This window comes from Epinephelus lanceolatus, chromosome 8 (assembly GCF_041903045.1).
Source record: "Epinephelus lanceolatus isolate andai-2023 chromosome 8, ASM4190304v1, whole genome shotgun sequence".
Classification (NCBI taxonomy): Eukaryota; Metazoa; Chordata; class Actinopteri; order Perciformes; family Serranidae; genus Epinephelus; species Epinephelus lanceolatus.
Window position 1 is genome coordinate 30784746 of NC_135741.1, and position 17756 is coordinate 30802501.

General features: G+C 41.8%; 1 protein-coding gene across 1 annotated transcript in view; it reads right to left on the bottom strand.

Annotated features, from left to right (window-relative positions):
* sema3b (sema domain, immunoglobulin domain (Ig), short basic domain, secreted, (semaphorin) 3B) overlaps positions 1–17756 on the bottom strand; it is a 92241-nt gene that overhangs the window by 9198 nt on the left and 65287 nt on the right. The window contains exons 3-9 of the mRNA XM_033629168.2: positions 16490–16647; positions 15192–15254; positions 1821–1940; positions 1103–1196; positions 779–898; positions 523–665; positions 190–304 (exon numbers count right to left, since the gene is read on the bottom strand). Of these exons, the coding sequence (XP_033485059.1) occupies positions 190–304; positions 523–665; positions 779–898; positions 1103–1196; positions 1821–1940; positions 15192–15254; positions 16490–16647 (813 nt within the window). The remainder of the gene's footprint in view (positions 1–189; positions 305–522; positions 666–778; positions 899–1102; positions 1197–1820; positions 1941–15191; positions 15255–16489; positions 16648–17756) is intronic.

The window sequence follows — 17756 nt, forward strand, 5'->3', positions numbered from 1 at the left end:
ACCTCAACACAGATCTGTTGAGGTCAAAAATGTGCTTTTTCCAAGCTCAAAAAGACACATACGATGACTTGTACTTTCATGCAAGGCTTCAATTCAACCACCACTTATGTTACATCATGCTTTTTTAATATAATTTTAGTCATAGAGTTTACACTTTACACAATGTGCCTGTGTGCATGGTGAACTTACGCAGTTCGTCAAAGTACGTGTCGCTGCCGTCGGCTCCTGGTACCGAGCAGATCAGACGGGTCTTGAGGAATGTCGTCCACTTGTTCACCAGACTTCGCTGACCACCCATGTCATTCTGATTCAAGACAAAACAGTCAAGAGTCATTTTAAAAGGATATTACATTTAAAGGTGTGAAAGAAGAGAAGCAGTGTTACACTTTAAACAGAGTTTTGACCTCATTTTGTTACAGAATCTGTCAAATAGCCAGGTGGAGTGGTGTGATGCAGACTGGTGTTTGTTTGTCATCCACTTTAGTTAAAATGTTGGACATGAGTGACGAAACAATCTCTCACCCTGCAGAGCTGTCCAATGCGGGAGTAGGTGGACTTTCCCAGACCCTGGGCCTCAACCGCCGTCTCGCGGAAGAAGAAAAATACCTTGTCGTCATCAGGGTTTTCACTTTCAGGGACCCAAAAGGAACCCACAAACTTTGGTTCTGGTAGACAGAATCAAAGAGGAACAATATCAGTTTGTCACAGCCAGAATATAAAGTGAACTAAACTGAAAAAGAATCGATGCCTAAACTGAAACATAAATACACACACAGACCATTGAGCCAGCGGGAGTCGTGCTGCTCTGTTCGGATGGAGGGGCGTTTTCCCAAGCTTCTGAAGATGGTGAAGTCCCGTCCCATTAAGTCTGTGGCCACGCCCGCATATAGCTCATCACCTACGAGACAGAACCAATAACTCACTGATTGATCATTGGACATTTACTGATGACTAGGTCTATGACATCCACCAAAATCACCTACAAGTATGGCATGAAAATGTACGAAAATGACGACAACAAAAACATAGTTCAAACCAATTTAAGTACAAACCCCTAGTTAATGGGTAATCAGCTCATATTATTATGTATGGGTTTAGTTACCAACGAGTACAGATGCAGCATTGTGGCGAGGATCATAGGGACTCTTCCCTTTCCCGTCCTCTACTTTAGCGGGGTCAATCCTAAATACATGGTCCTGATGGAGAGAGAGGACAGGGAGAAATTCAAAGTGTGATCACACATACCCTTTGTTTTCTTTTGTTAGACTCATACAGTAATTTTTGGGTTGAAATTTTAGGTGTGAGACTTTGGCAACGTGAGGGACTCAACTTCAGCTATGCATGATGGATTCGTCTGGATTCTTCACCATGATTTACCTTTTCTACAGCGTCAGCTTGCTTGAGTTAGTTTTGCTATGCTAAGCTTTCCAAGTGTGAGCAACTGCTGGATATCGGATGTCAACATTCATCTCTTTATACACATAAATCCTGTGTTTTGAGGTTCTTTCCTGCAGTTTGTTCGGATTATGTTCTCACTTATAATGAACAGGTTGGCAGACAACTGAGGCTCAGACAGCTGAGCACAACGTGTGTATGTGTGTGTGTGTGTGTGTGTGTGTGTGTGTGTCAGTGTTTCAGTTTGAATAACTGTTTGAGCAGGTGAGGACAAACAAAGGAAGTAGTATTCTCAGTGTATTTACTGTATAATTACTTTTTTGACTGGATCATATGACACCCTTGAGCAAGGAAAAATAAGAGCAAAGTATTGCAGTTCAGCAGTTTGTGTGTGTTTGTGTTGATTTTGTTTTGGGTTTCCTCACCTCCATCCTGTGTCCAACCTCCACGAAGGCACAGGTAGGGTGGAAGGCCCCGGTTCCACAGGCGTACAGGTGGGTGCGGTTATAGTGGTGCACAATCTTCACATAGTTCACACAGTCGGACTGAAAGACACACACAAAAACAGTTTCATGTTAACTACTCCAATTTAAAGAATCCTCCAAGAATAGCCACCTAAACGTGGTGGAGGAGTTTGCGTGTCCCTATGATCCTGGGAGCTATGTTGTCCGGGGGAAGTGCCCGTGGGAGGGTCTCCCAAGACAAAGTGGTCCTAGGGGAGGGGCCAGACTAACAGCGGTTCAAGAAAACCTTGATGAAACCACACATTTGGAAAAAGAGAAACTTGCCCGGTATGGAGACACTGGGGCCTCCATCTGGAGCCAGACCTGCAGGGGAGCTCACCAGCAAGCGTCTGGTGGCATGGGGCCCAGTCAGGCTCAGCCCAATTGAATGCCATGGAACTACTGCCCTGTGGGCCCACCATCTGCAGGACTGGCATCAGGGTGCATTGTGTGCCGGGCAACAGGCAGGGGTGGGGACCCAGGTGTTCTGACCCCTGGTGTCACAGACTGGCTGGCTGGCTCAAAGGGTAGTTGTTAGGAAAATATATCCTCATTGATTGGGATATTTTATTTATGCTTACATGCATGATGTAATTTAACTGTGCATTAAAATTCTGGTAAGGAAATACTGAGTATTTTTAATCTACATTTATTGGTCTAAAATGGTCACATCCAAACAGTGGAAAACATATCGGAGGGATCTGCCTATAAATAAACCTATTTACTTGTACAGTGTCACTTCAGGTCACTCAAAGCCAAAACATTGCCGGGAAAAAATACCATGGGCATGATCTCAGTTAACTGCAACCCATTTTAAAAGTTTAAAAACAAGTAAACGTGACAACAGGAGAAGAAAACACCATAAATCCATGACTGACTAACAAAACTTGGACTCTCTCTCTCTTTTGGTTTAGTGATGTACATTCCTCACATAGCTCCTATCACCCTGTCTGCCTGTGACAACACTGGCGAGCCCGTAGCTTCACCTCCAACACACTGTTGTGACAGACTTTGTGTCCCCACTGTACTCACGCATGTCTTCAATGTGTGCTTCTATAAAGGGTAAACTGGTCATATGGACATGTATGTGTGCACACAACAGTCAAAAGTACAAAGAGCAGCCAAAACTGTGAGCCACTTAATAAATATGTTGCTGGCTCATATGCATAGTATAACACAGACATATGTTTTTGCATCACAGTGAAACAGTGAGCAGAGGATTGTGCCAGTTTTGTACTGTTTTCATGCCAAACAGATGCAACAAGAAGACAAACCAATAAGAGAATGCTTCCTGCTTAATTAGCTAAGTGGCTTGTCGGCTGGATTCCATGGATGTATAATGAGAATTAGATACAGTATTCAAGTAGGGGCCCCATCCATGCATATGAAAGTTGCTCAGTGGTGCATGAAGCCAGACATGTTTGACTCCCTGGGTATAAAATAACCCAGGTGATCTCAGCATATGATGAAATTCGTCTTGATAGGTTGGTCAGCAGTCAGCAATAGGACATATTCAAAGAATAAAAATTAAATATAAAATGGCCATTATGGGACTTCCAGTTCAGTTTTAAGGATAATCATGCTTGACATTTAACACATTTGCTGGCACATGTTTTGTGTAGATTTGGTTAAAACCTTCACACTAGTAAATATTAGTTAGGTGAACCAACAACTAAACCATACAGCACAATTGACAAAATAAATAAGAACTTCCTTTTAAAGCATTTTTTTGCAAATACAGGTTTTGGTACCTGCAGACAGAACCAGGCGAACAGTTCCCTGCTGCATCCACGCTTTATGCTGAGCTATGCTAACTAGCTGGTGGCCGTAGCATTTAGCGTGCAGTTATGAAAGTGGTCTTCACATCTGATTTTTGACAGGAAAGCGACAAGTGCATTTCCAAAACATGTAAAAATGTTAAGACAATTCTTAAATAACAACACACTTGACTTTTGTCTTTGCTTCTTGACTTTTTTAAAGAGTATGGGAATCAACAGACAAAAGACCAGAATAAACTGATGCTTTATTATCTCAACTTTTACAATGGACAACCTTTCGTACCATTTTTATTTCTCTACCAGCTTTATCCTCCTTCACACCATCAATTTTCAGTATCCCCATCCCTGCCTGCCTGTTCCCCCCTCCTCTTATCTAGACAGCAGGTTATTGACCCGCAGTCACATCTGTCCATCTCAGAGTCATGTTACAGTAAGCTGGATCTCAGTGTACAGTAGATCTTTTCTCCAGCTGTCTCTAACAGACTAGATGGTACACATCCCTCTTCTTAAAACCAGGCTTTTGAAATGACTGGCCTGTTTTTTAACTAGAAGATGAAGATTATCGTGATTGCCACCTTGATAAGCAGTGATCAATCAGCCCCGGGGCTCCGTAGTATATAATGAGTTGGTATGATGCTTTCAAATGTCAAAAGATCTACTAAATCAGAACTTGCTGTCTTTACACACTACTGTAAACACACACACACACACACACACACACACACACACACTGGCTTTCACATCTGAATCACTCCCTTTCTCTCCCGTCTGCTTTTCCCCAGACAGACCACTGTAACATCTGTCTGTCGATCCAGTTACAGACACTGTTGGACCCCTGGGGGCCATTGGAGAAGAGGTTTATAAAACCATGAGTCTTATCATCAGTGAACAATGTGTGGTTTGTCAATGGGTACAAAGCCTATGGATTCTTCATAATTCAATTAGTTAATCTTCATGCTGTTATTTTGACTTCATTATGAGTACGTTTGTGTCTAAATGACCTTGTATAGCCCATTATTTGGCCTCGGTATTCAGATGATAATCTCTTTATACGAATAAGCAATGTGTTTTTCAGTAAGCTTGTAGTATAAAACCACATTTGCTGATACCAACAGTAACTACAGGTGTCAGCCAGGACTGAAATCTTCAAGACTTTATTCATTGCATTTTTATATTTTATATTGCTTTCCTGTTAAGGTAGTGTTTGTGGTTGTCATTGGTGCATTTAATGCCTACAGGCAAACCAAATTTCCGTCAAGATAAAGACTGAATTATGAATGGATGAATGGAGCTTTTTAGTTTAATTCTCTCTTTTTTCTGTTTCTCAATCTCTCTCTTATCTACACCTTTACTCTCTTCTTTAATCAAATGTCTTTCTTTATCTGTCAGTTCTGTCTTTCACTCTCACTCGAGGGTGACAGACAGACAGGCCAGGTTGTGAAAGCAGTGGCAAGTGGAATTGAGGCTCATTAGGCCTGGCACACACACACACACACACACACACACACACACACACACACACAAACCCTCAGTGGTTTAGAACAAAGACCTGCTTTTCAGCCTTTGAAAACCACTAGGGGGTTTAGGTTGGTCTTGTTGGTGTGTGATTGCATACATGCTTCCGCGTGTGTGTGTGTGTGTCTGCACATGTGAAGGTGTTCAACCAATCGACAGGCCGATTAAGGTGTTGACAAACACAGGAGACCTCTGTTTCCCATGAAAGAAAGGGGCAAATACACTCAACCTTTGCCTTTTCCCTCAGGCTGACATGTACGTTTGCACAATGAATGAACATACACACTCTAACACACACCTCAGCAGCTTCTACACACCCATGCTCCTCTGATAAAACGTACTTGTTTTTTTCAGGATTCCAAGGAAGTGTATCTGAAGCAACACCACCTCCTCCTCAATCTAACTCCCATATTAGTACTACATGTATTTTACACCCTTAGTGTGTGTGTGCAGGGGTGTGTGTTGGAGACAGAAGAAGGTGAGGGAGTCAGCAGCCTGGTAGTTTGACAAAGTCAATTCTTTGATGTGACAAAAGAAAAGGAGCAGGAGGAAAAGAGAAGGTAAAAAGACAGACGACGCTTGAAAGACCTTGAAAAGTTCAGAAAGGAAGGAGGAGAACAAGAGAGGTGAATCATGCCAGCCATCACATTGCCTTAGTGTGTGTGAGTGTGAGTGTGTGTGTCTGCGTGGGTGGGTGTGGATGTTAAAGGGTTGGCTGGACAACCTTTGACCTACCACTGACTCATTAGTTGAAACAGTGAGCAAAATGAAGGCTGTGACCTCACTGCAGCCTGAGTTTTAGGTCTTTTGCCTTCACATCTTGTAAAGCTCTATTGTTCCTCAGCGGATGTCTTTATTTTCTTCTCTCTTTATTCTTTCCATTCTAGAAAAGATTAACCAGATCTATCTATTTATTATCCAGCCATTATCTGCTACGTCTCTCCATCTATGTCTGTTCCCCATTAACTAGTTTTTCATTCAAGCACTATGTATGGAGTTAGAAAGTCCAAAGGAAACGTACAATTTACTCAACATTGCAATGGATTTTTTTATGATCCTTAAAGTAAAGAAACTGGATGTCAGAGTCATTTTCCCCACCATACCTATGTCACTAGTGTTGTTTATTTAATAGAGTAGTATCTAGTCATATTTTAAATGTAATTGGTTCTAGTGTAAGGTATGCATTATTTGCTAAAATCTGCTGACATTGAAAAACCTAATTTTTCCCATTAATTTGGCACTAACATTTATTCAACCTATCCAAATGCATATTTCAACTTCTTCATAATTTTAAAAGTTTAGGTTGAACAGAGCTACTGTTTATCTTTCTCTGTTTTGATTGTGTTTGAGAGCAAAGAGTCCCAGTAGTCCTGCAAACTTTAATAAAGTTAATGGCTGAGAGCCTCTGACTGAACACACAGAGCGATGGCGCGCAGTAGACAGCCATTAGATACACAACACAGCACAGTGTAATATCCCAGGAATGCCTTTGATTGCTTTGGCTGAACAGGACAGTGTAGCAGCATGGACATTTGTCTGATATACTTCGCCATCGACAAACTGATTTCTGGACTCTGACCTTCTACAAACTGTACAGTTATAACAATATTACTAAAGAACCCATCAAGGTAGAGCGGTATTTCCTTCTTTTCAATTATTGGGATGGAAACACTCAATTGTTTCTGAAACAGCGTAAGTGAATCTTCACTAACTGATGATCTACACAAATCTACTCAGTAATTCACTGTGAAAGTCAAATGATTATACTTGATGGTTTTGAGGAGCATGTTGCTTCACATTCACACATTTGCCCAGACAGCATTTGAATGCGGGGTCCATGTTGGTAGTAAACTGGTTGAAAAATGGGCCCTATATGAGATTGTCCATGGGTTCCACATAGGCCCTTATGCCAAATTTACCAAAGGGGGCAGCACATGGTTATGCTAGGGCTACCTGGGCACCAAGTGGGTATGGGCCCAAAATGGGCATCTAATCTGGTGCCCACTTGGGTAAACCCACCCATGTGGGCAGTTGGCATGGGGCCAATATGTAACCAATGACCAATCCCATATATTGCTCATTTTTCAGCCCATTAACTACCCACATGGGCCCTGCATACAAATGTTGGCTGCTTTGTTCAGTAGTTCAGGGTTAAGTCACATGCTCAAGGGCACTTCATGTCCTGATACCTAAATGACTAATTACAGGTCATTTGTAAATGCTTCCCAAAATGACCAATATAAGTATTTTGCAGATCTAGTGCGATGAGAGCAGCATGACTCTGTGGATTATAATGATGATTGATTGTTCAGTCGCTTTGATCCAGTCAGATTTGCAAATGAATACTAGCAAATCTGATATAAATTATGTTCCCATAGGCCTCAGCTGTATTTTGTGTTTAGCGCTAATTAGCAACTGTGAGCTAACACATTAAACAAAGATGGTGAACATGGTAAACATTATACCAGCTACACATCAGCATGTTAGCACTGCTATTGTGAGCAGATTAGCATGCAAATATTAGCATTTAGCTCAAAACACTGCTGTGTACCTAAGGTAATCAAACACCCAGTTTGTCCGGGGTGCTGCATTCTGCACACACTGCAAGTGTACATTCTCTGTTGTGAATGGTGGAAATGCCAATGTGAAAGACCATATCGAGATGGCCAAGTATAAGCAGTGGCTACAAGCGGGATAAACTTTGGTGACAGCCATCTGAAATTGGCAGCTCAGGAGGAGACCTTAGCCTACAATCTGATGAAACACATCTAGAGTTTTCGGTCCATGGACTGTCCAGCTGGTCTTGTGTGTTATTGTGTTCTTATATTGTTTTTAAATGAACTATTTTTTTCATTTTTTGTTTGATGAGGTGTTGTCCATGGTGTTTAAAGATGCGATCAATAACTGTTCCACATTCTAATGAATGTGACTATGGTGCGTGCATCAGCACACGTGTGCGACTATGAACGTGCAGTACGTGCATGTCTCTGTTTGGGGATTTGAAAAAAGGTCACCCTTTTAGTACCTCACAGAGCTGCTGGCTTAACTGTAGATTCCTAAAGCCTTTACACATTGAGAACATTTTTTTTTTTTAACCTAAAACTGTCACACATCTAAAAATAAATATGACCTCATATTGTGTCAATGATGTTTGCACACTGAGTCCGAAATTTTAGTCCGTCATTAAAGTTTTAGGAACAGGTTTGATTTTCTGTGTTTTTGGCATCCATCAAAAGCCTTTAGAGAGTTGTTTGACCAAGACTCAGTGAAGAAAATGTGGCAAAGGGACACATTCGTGTCAAAACAGAGAAACAGGTCCTACAGTATCCTTTCATGACTCAGATAGCTCATGTTCAACAGGTCAGATAATAATAATCAGGTGGATAATGATGATGAGGAGGAGGATGTGGACCGCACACAGACAGAGAGTGAGCCAAAGTGTGGAGACAGAGAGGGAGGACAGCTCAGCCCCTTCAGTTGCCAAAATGCCAAATTTGGGGAAAGAGTGGGAACAGTGGAGAGAAGCAGTGGAGGAAATGTGTCTTTTCATTTTGTCTTATTCTGCGAATTTTGTAGCGAATAGAACAATAAAATGCACCAGACTCAGTGTGCAAGATTTCTCTGCGTAACCTTTTTTTTCGGATGACGGATCAAAAAAAAGGCATCCCAAAAAAAAAAACAACTCACTTTTTCATAAGAGACAACACAAATAATTCAGTTAACAATCATCTGCATAATTAAAATAAAAGCAACCAACACTGACTGTAGGTAGAAGGCGGAAAATACACCCTAATCTCCAGTGTCCAGTTTGCACACCCTTCCATTCATTCATCCACCTCACCCTTGTGAAGCAATTCCTGCTTTGCAGCAGAGCATTTCATATCATAGGTCATTTCAGCTGCTTGAACAAATGAACATTGCTGACAGGGTCATTGTATGCAGGACCTTCTGTTGTCAAGAAAAAACTATTTGCATGTCAAGAGAACGTGCGCATTAGTTAATTTAAGCCTTTTAAACAAATGACCAATGCAGGTATTTCCGTGGCCAGTTTAAGGTTTTAAGCATTCACAGTTGCTCAACCTCAACATCAACCTCTTTCCCCACAATATCCCAGTCTGCCACTGGATTTTAACTGGTGATCTTCTTTTAACTGGTGCTAACATGACAGCATAAACACGTTCCATCACCTCTGTAGGTTTAAATATGGCTCCAGCTCTACAGACAGAGTGCTGAGTCAGACTGAGTGTCTGGGTGAACTGTCAACTGTTTACTGCCCCTGTCTGACTGTGTTTATGTGCATGTGTCTGTGTTTGTGTTAGTGTGTCTGTGTGCATGTTAGGTGGCTTTTCTGTGGTCTATGGGTGTGTGTGAGTGTTGAAGTGTTTATTACTTGTCTTTATGTGGACTACCTGTTAAACCCATCATAGTGTATTTGCTGAGCTACTGTCGCACTGTGTACTCAGATAGTTAGCATTGCAGGTCATTTATTTAAATCGATGTAACACAAAATAATTCAATATACTGCACTGTATGGCACATGACGACCACCAAACTTTTTCTGCTTTTATAGGAACTGTTTGACATTTTGGGAAACACTCTTATTCGCTCTCTTGCTGACCCAGAGGAAAGGAACATTCAAAGTAAGATCTCTTCTTTGTCCAGTTTATTTCTCCAAGACATAACTGACCCATATTTCTTGAATGCAGCTCCTAACAAACAGCCCTCCCCTTGTCTCAGCCTGATCCTAATTTAAGATCTTAAAATCTTCTTGTTCTTCTCTCATTGCAGTAATCTTTATTTGTCTGAAATAGTCAGTGCTTGAGATAACAGTAAGATCCAAAAGAAAACTTGACAGGCTTATAAATGAGTCTGCATAATTTCCGATATTTGCCTCAGTGTTCATATTCAACTCTCAACTTTGTGCGTTTTATCTGTTCTCAGAGTTTAGAAACTTCTGAGAAGCCTTTGAGCACAGCAAAAGAACTCCTGTTGATTTAAACCCAGTTCAGACCAATGATTTGTGATGAGATGAAACTGCTTTAGAATGTTGCAGTGTTGTGAACCAGCTGGTCTGAGCTTGACTCAAGCCGGCTGAAGGTATCACCAGCAGCTCTGCTGGTCTGATCGCCGGTGGCTGGTTTTAGAACAAAAAGCATGTTGTCTGTGTCAACATTCAATCGGCTTATAGTGAATTCTGCTGGTCAAGTCAAAATGACCGCTTCCTGCAGCAGGTGCTCCATCCCCGCCAAGCCACTCCTTCCTCACAATGTGCTGGTGTTGTACGATGGGTCACTGCTGCTGCTCGCTGTATGTGCTTATGCAAATATATAATGTATTATTATTGTATAGTGTGTATGTAGGTAACGCAAACGTGTTCTGAGACAAAAGGAGGAAAGATGCACACTGTCATATGTTTGCCCCAGTCAACCAGAAATGTTTTTCTGTTTCTAGACTTCTGAATCATCCTCCACATCTCAGATTTGTTTAATCAATTAGTCAGTCGAATTATCATGCTGAGTACAAATCTACCGCAGTGATCTGATCCCTCACTGGCTTCCTACTTGGAAACTGTGTTGATTGGAGTGCCTGGACAAAATAGACACAGCCCTGCCAGAGATTAAGGGCGTTTCTCAATCTGCGTTCTTGCCTATACTTGTGTTCTTGCAGGCTTGTGAAACGTCATCAGTCGCAGCCCAAGCACTGTTCCAATTCAAAGTCTGCATCCAGCCAAGTACAGTCCAGATGCCCGGATGTGAACTTGCTCTGCCCGTTCCATAGGGGATACATCGGGTGGTGACTTGTGTGGACTTTGGACAGCCAGGTATCCAAGAATGCATTTCTCACAGACCAGCGGCGATGGCAGCCGTCCTTGGGAGTTTGTACTCCCGAGTCGAACTTGCCAAGTCTGAACTCCCAAGTGCACAAGTCGGAACTTGGCGTATTTGGTATTGAAAAACACCTTAAATATCTGGTGTTTTAAAAGGCACCATTTTTGTGTGGTGAAGACACCTCCAATAAAGAGTAAGAATACAATGTAAGGTTACTGCAGTGTAGTGTAAATACATAGATTTAAGCTAATTAACAGCATACAATTAAGCATCCACCAATATTTCCTGTGTGTGTGTGTACAGTATGTTAGAACGTGTGTACTTGTGCAGTGCATGTGCTAATTAGCAGCATACATTAAAGTGTGCAAGGTGCAAAAAGACAGATCCAACAGTGAAAAGGTTAATGTGAGGGTAACTCCATGAGAGGAAAGCGATTCTACGAACGAGTACATGGAGATGATGGGAGCACAGAGGGGGTCGTAAACAACATGAGAAACTTCTGGTTCCCAGAGAACAACTAATATCAGATACAGAGAGAGCATGGGAAGAGGGGAGGACTGCGAGAGACAGAGAAGTAAGAGAGAAGAGATCCAGTGGGGGAGAGAGACGTTGGCCTGCTCCTACAGAGAAACACACTTCTCTGTAATTAGGGTCAACGGTGTGAGGTCAGCTCAGTTCTCAGTGTGTGGGTGAGTGTTCACAAAGATACTAAAAGTCAAAAGGAATAGGAGGGGAGTCAGTGTTTAACAAAGGATAAAAATAACATTTCAAAAGCCAGAAAGGCAGGGATAAAAACTGACCAGGGCAAAACTCCTTATAATGCAACGCTTGTCTTCAAAAGCCCCACAACTTTTTCTTTTATTTTCTTATCTCTTTCTCCCTCCACCTCCCCTTCACTTCTTCCTCTGGGGCAATTTTACTAATTCTCTCTGCTACTCCCCGTCTCCACTGTTACTCTCTTTCTCAAACACATACACACAGAAACCTGAGCACACACACACACAGACAGACCTCTGGTCAGGTGAAACTGGAGCCTGGAGTTTTGAATGAATGGAGCTCGTTGTCTGTCTGCTACAGCTGTGTAATCACACTGATGAAGGGTTTGTTTTACACACGCACAACGACACACACACACACTGGGTACTTAAACATACATGAACAAACATATACACGCACTGTTAAACACAGGAATACAGTATATATAGGCAGATTTGTGACATGTCAGCACAGGTCGATGGGAAGTTACTGTTAAACACACGTGTACAGACTAACACACACACACACACACACACACACACACACACATATATATGAGTTAGCTAATTGTGTGTGATGTAATCCTGGGTGGTCTATAGGCTCACTGTGGCCTCTACATGTCAGTCAGTGAAGTCAAGCCTGACCTTCCCAGACTCCATCCACATACATAGACACATAATCATCACATGCAGTATTTACCTGACATATTCTTAGAAGCTAAATGTTTCTCTTCTTCACATCAAAATAGAAAATCTCAATTTTTAAACTTTTTTTTTTGGCAGCCAATAAAAACACAAGGGAGACAGCATGGTGGCCTTGAAAATAGTCCTGAGAGCAATAGGTCATGAGTTCTATCATGGCGACATGTAACAGCCATATGCTGCTCATTGGGTCCCTCCCTACACACTCTCTCCATTTACAAGCACTCAGGGGGCCAGGTGACTTTTCATTTAAGACTTAGCATTTTAATAAAATTCTGATCTTGTGACATATTTTATACAATTATCTTTAATGTTGTTAGTCTGTTAGTCCTGAAAAGGCCAGTTTCAGCCCCAATCATACGTTCCTTGTTACACAAAGGATAAACATACACTGCAACCTACAGTAACCTCACATGCAGTGGGTCAATGACAGAATTCTCCCATACCTCTTATTTATTTTTGGGGCGTCATCCCAGTGTTACCTAGGGTGTAGTCGAGCCCTGTGTGGTGTTTTGAGCATGTGTCTCTTCATATAAACCAACATTGGACGAGATTGGTCAGGGCTATCTTTACAGTTCAAATAGCAATCTGCTCAGCCACTGTGGAGATATCAGTATCTAAAGTCAAGAGAACTATCCTGCCTGCAAATCCGAGGGCATAGGTTTCAAAGCATATAACACTAGTAGGCTATAGACTGTAGGTTTATAGCCTACTGATCAACATATTGATCCAGGGAAAAGTTGGCTGAACATTTGACCTAAGGCTAAAACATTGCAGAGAACATAAAACCCTATGAAAGGTCTTCTTAATTGATCTGTCATATTAAGAGGATATTGAGCTGGGGAACATAGTCCCTGAAAACATTGCATCCTGGAGCATAGATACACTCCCCTCCATGGCTTAATTACTGCGCTTTAAAGAAGTATTTCACCACTGGGAAGATGGCCTTTTTTCATAAAACTAGGATGTCTATGCAGTTGAAAGATACAAATACTTAAAACAGTTAGGGACACACTTTTGATATTACAGATAAACACGGAACTAAAATATGTTATTAAAAAGACTATAGGTGAGAAATAGTCAATGCAGTAACAAAATCTTGATTTACATTCAATCAGCGCTGTCTAATTTTACAGTTCTATCAGATTTTGGTCCAAGTTTGAGAGGGTCCATGTCATTGGTCCGACAGCCCATTGGTCCGACATCCCATTAGTCCGACGGTCCGCAGTGCTGAATGGCTCCCAGTGGGCGTATTTCTACCTTGATGGTGCATCGCGACCGGCTCTGGGTCAGCTGGGAAAGGCTTGAGGTGAAGCAGGCTCACAGCTTATGTGTTTGTCACTTTCTTTTTCATTTTAACCCACACCATGATCTTTTCCTGACCCTAGCCAAGTGGTTTTTGTGCCTAAACCTAACCAGACCTTAACCACAGGGCATCATGATGATTTCGGAACAACGGGACTTTGGAACAATGAGTTTAATATGGTCGGAACAATGGGATGTCAGACCAATGGGCTGTCGGACCAATGGGCAGTTCCCGTTTGAGAGCGCAAGAGGGGCGGGTTTGTCTCTTGATCTGCTTCTACACTCTTTATAAAAATGTGCAAGTACAGCCTGTAGTTAAAGCAACAGCCTGAGAGCCAGCAAGTTTCACCGGAGAACAAGTTGGGATATCTACTGGCACTGGTTAGATGGAGAGATGTTTACCACAGTTCATTTCCAAAGACTAGACACATTGTTTTGATACAAAGCTGGTTGAAAATGGGCAAAGTACCCTTTTAAGTGTATTAGTGATATAAGATGCTCCTTTATCGTACTGCTCAGCTGTGACACTGACTCAGAGGAGATACACCATAGAGGTCTAGAGGCTACTTAATGCAAATTTCAGTTTGAGTCATAATATTAAGTAAATCATTCAAGGAACCACAGTTTCCAATCTTTGCTTAGATCCCTTTGTACGGCTGCCATAGTACAGACTCTGTGAAGCCTTTATGATGCACATGTTCTCTTGTAAAAACTCTGATTTAAACCCAGTAGCTACTGTGTATACACGGCCAAGAAATCAGGCTTCTCAGGAATCTAGCTTTGCTAACTGGGTTTATCTAATTAACCAAACTGAAGTTTCTCATTTACAGTACATAATGTTAAAGAAATGTGTTGACTGCATGAAGCTACAGAACACACACTGATTGCAAACTGCAGTAGAGAAACACAAATGTCTTTAAGATATGCTGGGTTTGATGCTGAGCCAGTCGGAGAGCGTTTAAAACAAACCGATTTTGAGGAAGGGATCTCACCACAGGGCAGGGCCCATTGAAGGAGTGTCGCACCTTTTATTACATGTTATTTGTTTAAACGTTGTGTTTCTGTCTTGTGATGACTCCCATGACTCCAGTGGATTAAAAGGTAGCATTGTATTGCGCTGGGTAGGAGTGGACAGTTACCTCCTCCACGAGGAGCCCTGCAGCCCTCTTATTTATCTCTGTGCGCACAATGTCTGGGGGATAATGAGGAGGGATTTTTTTAAAAAGCGATGTTATGTAACATATTGTGGTTCATACGCAGTCACTTTGTTCTGCCAAAAAAAAGTTGCAAATAACTCTTCACTTTGGATAATGAAAAATGTGGTATTCACATTTTCTCTCAGAGAATATTTAATGCACTTAATACACAGTTGAGGTGTGAGTGAAGGTGAGCTGGTGTGAGGAGACTTACAGTGATATCCTTGCCAGCCCAGTTACACTCCTCCCTCCAGTCGACGGGAGCGGGCCAGTAGATCTGAAACACAGCAGGCAAATGTCAGAAGATCCTGTCTAATATAAAGTCTGCTTGATGCAAATTTTAAGACATTTAATTTTCAAACGCCCAAAACAACGTGTTTGTTCTCTCTAAATCAACAGTACACGTATAGTCTTGCTTCTTTTCAGCCTCTCCATACTTAATTGTTTTCCCTTCCTCGCTCTTCAGTCCTTTCCCATCTGCCACACTCTCCTCTGTCCTCATTCTCCTTTCTCATTGTAAAGGAAGATCAAAAACAGCTTTAGCTATGTGGTTAATCTGCACACTCATGCCATAAATCAAACTTGCCCATACACCTAAAACCAACAGAAGCTTCAACTCAAACATGTAATTTACTGCAAACAGCTGTGAACAGATGTTTGTAACGGGCTGTTTTTTTTGTTTTTATATCTATGTTTTTGTGCATGTGTCTGTGCATTTAAGTGTGTTATCTGCTTTAATATGTAAATGGTAGCCTGTGCAAGTCTACATTGGCTATGACTATCACATACTCCAAAGGCAAAGGTTTCAGTCAAACTATATCCTTTAAATATTAATCACTTTGTTCTTTTGGATAAATTGTCTCGTTTCATCTCTGTCCACCTCTTTGATTTTTTACCTTTCTCTATCAATCACACATTTCTCTTTCTTCTGTTCCTACATGTGAAGCTGCTGACTTGAGTGGTCTCACATGTGCAAGAATATGATTCAGTTGTTTTCAAAGGAGCATGTTGGTAAAATGTGTCCACAGTATTGAATACTTCTTCTTCTTTTATGACTTTAGATCCACATGAAAACAAACTCAAAAAGCTTGTGCGGCTTGACAACAGCAATAAAGAATTCTTAGGAATCATAGAAGGCAGTGATGGTAAATAAAAAACACTTCCTGATTTCCATCCCATACTGATATAATCTCCTCAATCTAGACAGTCCTCAAGGCAAACCCAAGTAATAAAGTAATTTCATGATAAGAGACACGTAAGGTGAACTGATCACAGTTCAGGTAATCACATCTCTGGATTACGTTGTACAGTGTATTGCCATATAAAGTACAGTAATCGCTAAATAATACTGCTTTGTTTGTAGAGGCCAAACCCAATGAGCTCATGAGAATTTTAAACACAGTGCAGCTCAATAATGTGGTGAAACGTCAGCACTAAGTCATAAGTAACCAACAAACCAGTTCCTGATTTATTTGATGTATTTTTATTGATTTGATTTTGATTCTAACCAACCTTGTGCTCCTGCTTGGCGATATTATCTAATGACAGCGACAGCAGGAAGTTCTTGGCCCCGACGAAGAGGCGGCCTCTTTCTTCATCCAACAGCAGAGCGCTGAAGCAGCACGAACGCTCCAGCTCAAATCGCCGCACTCCATGGAACTGCTGCAACTCTGAAATTGCACAGACACACGGGATTATAGGCAACTGTTAAAGAAGAAAAAAGAAATATTTAACTGCTGGAAAGACCGTCTTTTCACAAAACTGGCCTTCATGCATTCATTCATTCATATTCCGTAACTGCTTATCCTGTTAGGGGTCAGGGGGGTGCTGGAGCCTATCCCTGCTGACATTGGGCCAGTGGCAGGGTACACCCTGGACAGGTCGCCAGACTATCACAGGGCTGACACATAGAGACAGACAACCATTCACACTCACATTCACACCTACGGACAATTTAGAGTTACCAATTAACCTGCATGTCTTTGGACTGTGGGAGGAAGCCGGATCACCGGGAGAAAACACACGCTGACACGGGGAGAACATGCAAACTCCACACAGAGGGGCTCCCACACCCTAGGTTTGAACCAGGAACCCTCTTGCTGTGAAGCAACAGTGCTAACCACTGCACCAGTGTGCCACCACAAAACTGGTCTGTCTATGAAATACAGTACAATACAGTCACACTGGACCAATAAACGCTCCTGCTGGACTAGTTTTGGCCAGCTCGTCCTAAAACAATATGGCTGCGGCTGGTCACAAACAACCTCATCTTAGTTAAACAGTGCACTCAAATTTGTTTTGGAAAACATTTTTGATGAGAAATGAGCAATACAGTACCAGAATCTTGGTTCATGTTTTATCAGTACTGTGTAGTTTTACCAATCGATCTGACTTTTTTCAGCCTCTGTTTTTCAGTACACAGTATGACACTCACTTCCTGTTCACAAACTCTCATATTACAGCTAAACAGTGCACAAAAATATGTTTCTGAAGGAATTTTAAACGAGAAATAGGCAGTGCAGTAACAGAGTTGTGGTTTATGCTTGATCAGCACTGCCTAGTTACAGTTTGGTCAAAGTTTGAGAGAGAGAGAGAGAGAGAGAGAGAGAGAGAGAGAGAGAGAGAGAGAGAGGGGCTGCTCTCTCTCTTGATCCACTTCCATACCCTTTGTGTCCGTGGTGTGGGATGTATAAAAGGAAGGAAGCACAATCTGTTGTTTCTGCTGGCACACGAGCAGGGAGATATTGCGCAGGCAAGGTAGCGGTAAGTTTAACATAGT